The following is an 11,745-nucleotide window of genomic DNA, read 5'->3' on the forward strand; positions in this document are numbered from 1 at the left end:
ATCATGGGTTCTTAACCTAAGATCTATAAGGGACTTCAGAGAATTTGTGACTCCCCTGCCCAAAAATATGAAAAATTGTATGTATACAATAGAAGGCTTTTAATTTGATATTATCAGGACCAATTAATCAAAAATGTTACAGTAGGAAGTTTTTTAAAAAATCATAAATATGTGCCCTAAATATTTTATTAAAACAATGTATGTTCATTTTTCTCTTTTTTGAAGTAAGACTTTTCTATGAGTATGGGTCTCCTAGCTGAAAGTCCATAGCATCTTTCTTATAGTTAGCTATATCTATAATATGTCTTCTACTCTTTTCAGTTTAGGTTGTTGTTTTTTTTTTTAATAGAATGAGCACTTAAAAACATTTTGTAAATAATATGAGAGTGGAATCCTTTTAGATTTTTATTATTTTTCCTAGCCTTTTACAGTTGTCTTGCCCGTCTAATTTGACAGCAGTTGTTTTTAGTAATTCACTTTTGAGTCTTTACAAAGTATTTAACTTAATTTCCTAGATATAACAATTATCTTCATACTTATATTTCATCCTGTTATGTTGCATTTAAATTGTTTATAGTAAAACTAATGTAGAGACTTGGAGACAAATACAATTTATTCTTGGTAAGCATAGAAATCACTTAATGAAAGAGTACTTAGGCATGTTGGAAAGTATCTACTAGCAATGAATATTCAGCATTCTAGAAACATTTATTATAAATTTTTAAAACATCCTTACTTAATCAGACAAGTCTCTTAAAAGGATGTCAGGGGAGATTTCCCATATGTACCCTGCCCCTACACATGCATAGTCTCCTCCATTATCAACATCCCCTACTAGAGTGGTACATTTGTTACAGTTGATGAACCTACATTGACATATAATTATCACCCTAAATCCACAGATTACATTAAAATTAACTCTTGATGCTCTTGATGTTGTACTAACTATACATTTTTTAGCCTTTTATGTGAAGCAAATAATTTTTTGTATAAGATTTAGAAAATGGGACTTGGTGTTATACCATCTAAAAATTTATATCGTTACTATTGATTCTGACCTGGATGTTAATATAAAATACCTGACATAAATTTTTTAAGTATTTGTTATTTTAACTTTTAAAAATAGGTCATTTGACTCATTTTTGTTTTAATTAGGTAACCGGGAAAAAGGCATATGCTACAAGCCAGCAAATTTATGAAACAGTTAAATCATTATGGACAAAAAACAACAAAAAAGAGTCACTTCCTGAACCTAAAGAAAAAACTAAGGTAAAATTTAAATGGGCCAAAAAGGTAGACATTGAGTTTTGTTTGGGCGAGTGTTGGCTTGTAATGGGAGTCCTGGATAGAGGTTTTGGATAGAATGAAAAAAGATAAAGGAACATAATACCTTTGCATGCTATAATTTTATGAGATATTTTATTATTTTAGTAAAATAATTTACTTATGAGGGAAAAATTCTTTTTGTAAACAGCTAGGAAGCTCTGCTGAAATAGAAATACCTGCAAAAACAACTTACAATCTGAAACACTCAGTGGCTTTGCCAACAGAACTCAACTCTGAAACGAAATCCAAATCAGATTCCACCTCAGGTTTGTTTGGATAATTCAATTTTTGTTTTCATTCTTTTCTTAGATAATTCTATAATATTATAGTTATTAATGTGAACTTATGAGTTTTCTTCATAAATGTTTTGTCTTTTATATTTGTAGTCTGTATATCTTTTTAGATTATGAGGTACTCAGGTACTTGGGACTTTTTCTAATTGTGACATAGCTCATAATATAGATCTTTGCTTATAGGGGTATAGAGTAGCACTCAGGTTAGGTGAGTGAAGCATTTAATATCACTTTATAAATGTGAGTTTTTTAATCAGGTGGAGAAAGATGTGCCTTTCTGTATTCTATCAATTGACAGGCTATGAATCACATCTACATAGATTAAATATCAGCTTTTCATTTCTTGTGCTTCTTACCCTTGTCAGTCTTAGCTTCCACTATCCATTTTATTTAATTTAAATACTGGGAGAACGTTCAACATCAAACAGTGAAAACAGCACCAATTATAGTACTGATGACTTCGCTAGTAATTAGGTATTGCCAATTAATACTTTGTGGGATCAAATAGTGACAATTATACTTTCTAGGTAAATACTACAATATTTTACTGTGATCAAAAAGAAGGTAACAGAGTGTTTAATATCATTTCAGTATGTATTCACATAAACTCACCAGTCACTGGCTTACATAGGTTTGTCTATCTGTGCCATGTGCATGGTAGTACCCATTAAGATGTCTTACTGCAAAGGAAATAGGACCAACTCAGATGTAAAGAATTAGGAAATTATGATAATATTTCATTAGCAGGTGCCCTTTATTGAGCATCTCTTCTGTGGTGCAAAGAGTTGTAAATATGTTATTCAATTCTCACCCAAAAAGAAATTTAAAAAACCTGGTGTATATGTAATTATAATCATTTCATGATGAAGAGACTGAGACTCAGGGAACTTAAGTAATTTGCCAAAACTCATACAGCTTATGAGTAGAGTTATGTTTATAAACTAGAGCTTCCTGACACCAAAGTCCAAGCTCTTCTCGTTGTATATAGATTATCTAATTTCAAACCAGAATTTGGTCTCTAATATCAGCCTCCTCCTCTCTCAATCTTTGTAAAAGTTGTTACTGAGTAACAAAACTGATTTGAGTTTTACTCTTTTCCTTTGTCACCTCTCCTTTTTAATTAAGATAAATTATACAGTGTTTAAACTTTCTCTGAGTAATCCACAGTTGACCACATTTCCACAATTCTATAATATACCCATTTTTCTAAATGCCTGTCAATTCCAGAGGATCTTTGTGGAGATTAAACATGTCACAGCTTAATAGTGGGATCAAACCATCCCAATGTTCTTTTCTTCACATACTGGATTCTGGAACACTTTACCCGTGTGACATGGGTAATGTGGTATATGAAAAGCATTCTGAGGAGACATAGAGAGGAGAGAGATGCCAGCAACTATTTATCTTTATCATATATCGTTCAGAGTTGATTACACAGTAAACTCTTAGGATTCACCATTTCTAGCATTCTGCATTTTACATGCAGTCCCAAAGGTCCAAGACATGAGAACAGTAGTGCTTTTGAGCACAGATTTTATATCTGATTCTGAGATCCAACATTTACTAATTCTGTTACTTGGAACAAGTTATCTAATACCTCAAGCCTCAGTCTCCTCATCCGTAAAATAGGGACATAATAGTATTCTTCTCACAGAGTTGTTGTGAGGATGAAATGCAATATTGCATGTAAAACACAAAGTACAATGTCAAATACATATTTCTCGAGTGTTAGAAGATATCGTTATCATTTGCCTAGAGAAATTAGCCATTTTGCCAATAAACAAATTTATTTTCATTGAGTACACACTGGGAACACATTACTTAGCTAGGGAACCTAGCCATGGCCACCATTTATCACTATATAGAATAGATTGGGCAAACTGTCAAACTGTATATCATGGCTCTGAGTATGAGTTTGGTTGTTCTTTATCATCCATATGCATTTATGATGAAAATTATTACTTTGGAAATCACAAATTGGGAAATTTGGTGACATGGACTGCTTCAAAATCTGATGAAAGTAGGATGAAATCTCTCACAGTCTCACAGGATTAATGTCCCTCTAAATCAGAGGTTGGCAAACTCTGGCCCTTGTGCCAGATTTGGCTCGCCATCTACTTTTTTGGAACACAATGATACACGTTCATTTATGTATTATCTGGCTGCTTTTGCACTACAGTGGCAGAATTGAGTGCTGTGATGGAGACCTTCTGGTTCACAAAGTTGAAAATATTTACTCCCTGACCTTTTGCAGAAAAAAGTTTGCTGATTCCTGTTTTAGAGGGGTGAGATGTGCCATACATACATGACTCATCTCCCCCTCATGATATTTGCCAGTTTTTTTGTGCATCAGGAGACTAAGTAGTCAGTCTCAAAACCTTTGAAGGGCAACACCAAATTTCCTACAGTCTTTTAGTGCAAGGCTGACAGAAACTCACCAGACTCCATCAGAAACTTGAGAATGCCATATCTGAAGAAAAAGTACGAACCAGAAGTTGACTGATATATACTAAAACTGCAACTCAGCTCAGTGCCTGATTGGATTGAGATGATAAGCACTTCACCCTTCCTAAGAGAGGAAAAGGGTTCCATCTGTGGTAGAAGATACTATGTGGAGCTTCTACAGTTCTTTTATACAGTGTCTACCATACAAGCAAACAAAATACTAGCCATGTGAAGAGTCAGGAAAATGTGACTAACAATCAAAAGAAGAAAATAATGACAGACCCACAGGTGATCTAAATATTGGAGTTAAGCAAAAAAGGACTTTAAAGTAACTATGATTAATATCTTAAATAGAAAACATGATGAACAAAATGGATGAGAAAATGGAGAATTTCACAGAAAATTGGAATCTTAAAAAATCAAGTGGATATTCTAGATGTGAAAAAAATGTATCTGAAATTAAGAACTCATCTGTTGGTTTTAACAGCAGACTGTACATAAGAAGGGACAGAAGTAACGAACTCAAATACAGGTAAACAGAAAATAGCCAAACTGAAGCACAGAGAGAAAAAAAAAAATAGGATAGAACAAAATGTGAGAATATACTTGGCAGTGACTAGTACCTTTAAGTGTTTCAATTACTGAGAAGCTGAATGCTGGATATCACCCAATTTTATACAAAGGAAACAAAAATAGAATTTCTAACAATTTTAACTTCACTCATCAATTTATTACTGATCTGTCCCGTTTTTTGGTAACTAACATGCTTGAATTATGAAAGATAATGTGTGAAGTAAATTATCAGTGAAAAGATTTCACCTAATGGCTATTTGAGACAATAATTCATTGCTGTTTTATAACTTTAAACATCTTTATTCCTTTCCTGTTATAATACCAGCTTTTTAAAAAGTCTACTAAAAATTTTAAACATAAAATATTTTTTATTAGAGATTAAAAATTTGATAAAGTACAAAGATAAGCATCATAATGATTAGGGTCGGATTGAGATTCAAGAGGAGTTTTATGGCAGCTTATCCTTTAGGAGAATAGAACCCTTAATGAGCTCAAAGGATGACAAAATTTCTAAGAGGAAAGATATAATCTTTAATTACTCAGGAAAGCATGAAATGAATTCTTTTAAGAAGGCAGAAATCGAATGACCTAGGCTAAGTGGTTCTAAACCAGAGAGACACATCGCAATTCTTGAGGGTTTTTCTTTTTCCTTCTAAAACTCATTCTGCTTAAGAATTTTAAATCAGAATCTCCCGAGGTGAGGCCTCTAAGCAGGTGATTATAGGAAAAGATCCATTGGAAATTCTAAATGCGTATTCCTCTATTTAATAATTTCTGGCATAAGCCGTGGGTAAATTCAAAATTCGAAGCCTTTCAACAAATTCTGAGAGGTGAGGATCTAAAGAGGTAAAGGGAGCATTTCAAATTTCAGTGAGCTGAATCTTTGACCAGACTTTGGAAAAGAATTTAAATTAAGGAAGTGAGTAGAAGTTATGGACATTGTTAAACAAATTAGACACATTTAGACTTATATAAAATAATTACTTTATATAGTATTATAAAATACTATATGCTTACTATATAATATGTCTGATAAAGAACACTATTTCATAGTACCCTTTTCACTTGTACTGAGCAAAGGCTGCCACCAGGTAGCAATAAAGATATATTTGAGAAAGGAGCAGTTAGAACCACTGTTTCTTAACCTTTTTATGTTTACGGACCCCTTCTCAGAATAATGTTTTTAAATGCATAAAATAAAGCACATAGTAACATATGAGCTTCCTTAAATGTATTAAACAATAATATCTAACAAGATCTAATAAAGTCCATAGTTTTGAAATAGTAATAAGTGTAAATATTTCAAGATAACTAAAACTATTTTGAGATATTAATATATCTGTGACTTTTATTAGTGACAAAATCTAAGGTACCATTAGTACAATTGTGATTTATTGCCTACATTCATTATTGAGGAAAATGTTTGTTTTCAGTCAGAGGTTAATGAAAATAAAGAAAAATCTACCCCGTCCAAGTTTATAGATCACATAAATTTTATCCACAGACCTCCTAATGTTAAGAATCTGTGTCCCGTGGAAAACCATAGTAGTGTCATGGGTGGTGATTACTGATGGTCTGGTTGTTTTTAATATATTTAGTGGTGAAGATACATAAAGATATTTCACACTTTATAAAATAGGAAATGTTTCTGGAAAGATAGATATAAAATAAATTATTGTATGTAAATCTATTCCTCTTCTTTGTTTTCATCATAAAAGTGGAAATTAAATTCCTCTATGGAAAAAAAGATGCATCTCCCAAATATAATAAGATCATTTTAAAATGAATCAGAGTTTGAAAAACATATTTAAAATAAAAACAAATTTCTGAAAAATGTTTTGTCTTATGTCACAAAGTAAATGTAAAAATAATTGTTTATTGCCTACTTACCATGCACAGAGTATTACATGCAGAATTTTGTGCACATTATTATGTTGAATACTAAAAATAATTATATGACATTGTTAGCACTCTAATTCCCCATTTTACAGAAGAGCTAGGGTTATTGTGTTGGGTCAGATAAACCTGGATTCAGTCCCGAGTACTACTTATCAGCTGAGTGCCATTGGTCAACTTGTTTAATCTCTCTAAATTAAAATTTCCTTATCTGTAAACAAGGATAATATAAAAATATCATCTGTCTCATGGTGGTATTGTGAGATAGTACATGAAAATAATGTAGCATCTTGCCTGGCACACTGTCAGCTTATCAAGATCACTATTGATCCACATATTGCCAAATCCAGGAATCCATTCTCGATCTTCATCTTATGTAGTCTATCAGTAACTTTTAACACAAGTGATTACTCCCTCCTCCTTGAAACAATCTCTTCACTTGGCCTTTGGGATACTACTTGCTCTTGGTTTTCTTACTACACTAACTGGCTGTTCCTTCTCAGTCTTCTCTGCTAATCTTCTAACATTTCTCCTAATCTTCTTAACTTCAAAAGTTGGAGTTCATTCCTTAGACCTCTTCTCTCTTACCCTAGATGATCTCATATAGTCCCATAGTTTTAAATGCCATTTATAGGTTAGGAATGTAAAATTTAGAAACCAGCCCAGACCTCTCCTGAACTCTATAGATTCACATTTCTAGCTGCTTACTCAAAATTTTTGTACTCAGATGTTTATCGAGTAATTCAAATTTAGCACAGCCAAAACTTAACACTTCATTCGTTTTTCCCCAAACATGCTTCCCTGTCTCAGTAAACGTCAACTCCATTCTTGAAGTTTCTCAAGTTAAAGAGAAACTAAAGCTAACGTAAAGTTTTCATAGAACACGTTCAATCCATTTCAGAAATCCTATCCATTCTAACTTAGAAAGTTATCCATAATCCAGTCCCTTTTCACTGCCTTTATTGCTACTGCCCTAATTAAAGCGATCAGCATCTTTCTCCTGAAATACTGCAATAGCTTTCTAACTGGTCTCCCTACTTTCAGCCTTGTTCCTCTATAGTCTCTTTTTTCCATAGCCAAGAGTGGTCTTTTAAAAAACATATCATGTCACTCCTTTGTTCAAAACTGCCCAGTAGCTCCTCATCTCACTTAAAATTAAAAAAAATAAATAAAAAATAAAACGTTACTATGTTCCTTCATGGCCTAGCATTCCATTGTTTTCTGATCATGTCTCATCACTCTCACTGCACCCAACATCTCCATATCTTGCCTACTCTGTCCAGGCATATTGGCCATTTTATGGTTCCTTAAACATGCCTCAGGTCCATTATACTTGCTTTCTTCTCTTACTATAAGGCATTTCCCTCAGATATCTACAGGGCTCACCCCCTCACCTCTTTCAGTTTTTTGTTCAAATATCACTTTTCTAGAAGGCTTACCCCTGGTCACCCTATTTAAATTTGCAAACTACCCCAGCAATCCATATGCCTCTCCCTATTCTATTTTTCTGCATTGCACTTACCACCATCTGATACATCTTTTACTTAATTTATTGTCTTTCTCACCCAACTTGAATGTTAGGTCCATGTTGGCAGAGATTTTTACCTGTTTTTTTTTTTTTTCACTGCTGTAGTCCCAATACCAACAATAAATTTGTTGAATGAATGACTAATTTATTTATTTTTTTTTCATTTTAATACTTTATCAGATGCTTCACTGTTTGTGCCTGACCTCAAGCTCAAGGATCACGGGCAGTCCCATCCAGAAGATGTAGATATGTACAGCACTAGAAGCTGAAAGAGTCTACATAGAGAACTACAAGATGTGTGAAGTTGCAAATGATGAAAAAAAAATCATGTAATTAGTAACTGCAATGCATAGAGTATAACTTAAAGCAGGTTTTTCCCTTAAATCTTATAATGTATACTTTGACCAATCACATAAGTGATTAAAACACAAACAGAGAATACAATTCAAAAATATTAAATTGTTGGTGAAGAGACAGAGATAGTAGTATGAAGATACAGCTTAATTAGAATGATGTATGAAAGGATTTGTTCCCTATCCTCCCACCCGCCCTTTTCCATTTCCTAGAATTGGAATAAAATATCCATATTTTATGATAGTTGGGCTTGGCTTCGTGTCTGTTTCATTAATGTTACCTCCTCTTAAATGTCCCAAAACACCTCTAACTATTTAAGAGGACCATGCGCTCCATGGGACCTTTAATGCTGCTTGGCAGACCTTTTGCTGGTTCCTAGGTGATTTCCTATCCTGTTCCCCAGGAGAGATATTACAGACCTTTTATTCTCAAGCCTCTTATACCTGCCAAAGATGACTGTGTCTTCTATTACATAGAGGGGAAAAAAAATAAGTTATTAGACATGACTATTCACAACTTCTTCCCATCTGCCTTCTAGACTTACCTCCTTTTCAGCCATGCCATCCCCTTTTTCTAAGGCCAATGCTTCTACTTGGGTTCCTGATCTCATTCATTCCCATCTTTTCCAATATCATATCATATCTGGCTTAATATCCCTCTTTTCATCTTTTCACTCATTTCTTTTCCTCAACCTCTAAATAGCTTCTAAATTTTTTTATCCAAAAACAATAGTAACAAAAACCTTTCCCTAATCCTGCCTCTTCCTCTCAAACTATCTTTTCTTTCTCCTTCCTATGATTGTCATACTTTATAAAAAGTAATTAACATCACTGTCTTATTTTCTCTCTTTCAGTTCCTGACTTATGATACCCTGGCCTTTATAACTACTTGAATTTTATCTAATTATTGACTCTTGACCACTCCCTTCTTGAAACTCACTCCTTGCTTTGCTCTGTTATTCCTGCTTCTCTTGTTATTCTTCATTCTTCCCTTGCTCTGAATCCCTTAAGTGCTGAGCCTCCTCAGATTGTACTCCTAGTCTTTTCTCATTCTGTATGCTCTCTCATTTTCAATCAACATACTTCACTGTCTTCAGCCACCACTTATATCTTTATTACTTATATGTCCAGCTCCCGTATTTCTCTAGAGCTATAGACCTATCTTTGTAATTATTTATTAGTTGTAGCCATCTTACATCCCATAGATATCCCCAATGTCAATATTCCTAAAACTAAATATCTACCTATCCTTATTTCTGTTTCTCAGATCTATTCTACCTTCTCTAATCTTTGTTCTCATTGGAGTCTTCATCATCACTTTCCTGGATTATTACAGTAGCCTTCTGGTTAATCCGCCTACCATCAGTCTTGCTTTCTGTTACTTTAGAATGTGTTCTGCTTGCAAGTAACAGTAAATCAGTTAACAGTAGCTTAAATAAGAGTCTATTTAAAGTCTGGATAGGCAGTATAGGGTTGGTAGTGTGGCTCATTGGTGCCATCAGGGACCTAGACTTTTTCTGTTTCTGCTCTGGTCTTTCACATGTTGATTTGTCAACTCATGCTCACAAAATGGTTGCTGTACCTCTGGGTAATATATACACACTCAAAACAAGAAGAGGAGTTAGGACAAACTGTATATCAGCTGTTTATGACCCTCATTTATCAGAAAAAGCTTTTTTAGAACCCCTTTCAGAAAACTTCTGTCTATATCTTTTTTTTTTTTTTTAGGCAAGGCTACCCTTGGTCGACCTCACAGATTGCAAGGACCTTGTCAGCTTACAATCCCTTATTTTATTTATTTATTTGTTTGTTTGTTTGTTTGTTTGTTTATTTTTACGCCTACAGCACCTGGTCTTCCTAGGTGATCTCCCATCCAAGTACTAACCAGGCCCGACCCTGCTTAGCTTCCAAGATCAGACAAGATCAGATGGGATTAGGCTTGTTCAGGGGAGCATGGCCGTAGACTCTGTCTATATCTTGATTAGAGTTTGTCATATAGCCACACTTAGCTCAAGGAAGATTGGAAGGGTAAACGGTTTGGAATGGGTATTGAGTTTGAGCTAACTTACAGTGTCTGCTACTCTATTCTTCCAACTTATGTGTCATATTATTATGACAGTTGTCTTTCTAACAACTATTATGGATAGTTGTCTTTCTGAATCTTCATTGGTTCATCATTGCCTACAAGAATCAAATCAAGACTCCTTAGTATGACATACAAGGCCCTTCATATATGATACCAACTCGACTTTATTCCTATCTTCCCTCTCCCCACAACCATACTGCCAATGTATATTATATTTTATAACATACCACATGCTTCTTGAACATGCTTGGCTCTTTTCTGCCTTTTTCTCTGCCTATGATGGCATCTCCTCTTTTTTTGTTTTATCCTGCTCCATATTCCAACATCCTCATCCTTCAAACCCAATTCCAGTGTCACCATTCTCAGTTCTCCAAGGTAGGATTTAGATGTCTCTCTTCTACATTCCCATACATTTAGTAATTATAGCTGTGATGGCCCATACGATTTATTATAAAACTACAACTAGTATTTTTTTTTTTTTTGATAAGGCTCCTTTTGGGTTTGACTGAATCATCTTAGTGTTGCTTTCATGCCCAAGAATACTTGGTACATAGGAATTCACATGTTCTACCATGCTGGTTGTAAAACAGGATACAAAAATAATTATAATTCTCTCAAAGGGTTTATATTCTACTAGAAAGGATATAATCACAAATATAGTGGTATATGTAGTATCTGCCCTAAGTACAACCAAAGAGTAATAGATGCTCAGAGATGGAATATATTTCTGGGATTATGTCAAGAAGGCAGTGGTACTTGAGCTGCTCAAGTTGGAGAAGCAGTACACATACCAGTTTTTCATAAATGAGCTCTTCAAAGTTTAGCTTCAGTATTTTAAATGATTTTTTGTGCCTCAGATCTGTTTATAACCAACACATCCATATTTCATCAAGTGTAAGACACATTATTTACCTCTAAGAAAAAAGTACTGCCAGTTTTTATACTTATCCCAATTTCAGATATGAAGTTTAAGATGTAAAAATATAAGCATCTTAAATTTAGTGAGATATGGTAGGTAAAAAATAAATATCCTAAAGCCAAGTATAAGTGAGTTTTGAATTATGTGCTCTGCCACGATCCATTATATTAGTTTGGATAATGGAAGTTGATTATCTGCAAAATCTATTTCAAAATAAAAGATCTGCTTAAACCAGAATTTGATCACTTGCTCTATTGTACAACACAATGTCAAACTGCTGTTGGACTCAGGTGACACTGAAATGTTGGAGCCTATGTTGAGACAAG

At 33.9% G+C, this 11,745-nt stretch overlaps 1 protein-coding gene and 1 pseudogene across 1 annotated transcript in view; one reads left to right on the top strand and one right to left on the bottom strand.

Annotated features, from left to right (window-relative positions):
• APOOL (apolipoprotein O like) overlaps window positions 1-8,658 on the top strand; it is a 76,930-nt gene extending 68,272 nt beyond the window's left edge. Inside the window, exons 7-9 of the mRNA XM_006914774.3 lie at window positions 1,156-1,269; window positions 1,475-1,592; window positions 8,242-8,658. Coding sequence (XP_006914836.1) covers window positions 1,156-1,269; window positions 1,475-1,592; window positions 8,242-8,330 — 321 coding nt within the window. The 3' untranslated portion in view covers window positions 8,331-8,658. The remainder of the gene's footprint in view (window positions 1-1,155; window positions 1,270-1,474; window positions 1,593-8,241) is intronic.
• Window positions 8,659-10,250: 1,592 nt separating this feature from the next.
• On the bottom strand, window positions 10,251-10,379 carry LOC112482027 (annotated as a pseudogene).
• Window positions 10,380-11,745: the final 1,366 nt, after the last annotated feature.

Source organism: Pteropus alecto, unplaced genomic scaffold, assembly GCF_000325575.1.
Source record: "Pteropus alecto unplaced genomic scaffold, ASM32557v1 scaffold175, whole genome shotgun sequence".
Classification (NCBI taxonomy): Eukaryota; Metazoa; Chordata; class Mammalia; order Chiroptera; family Pteropodidae; genus Pteropus; species Pteropus alecto.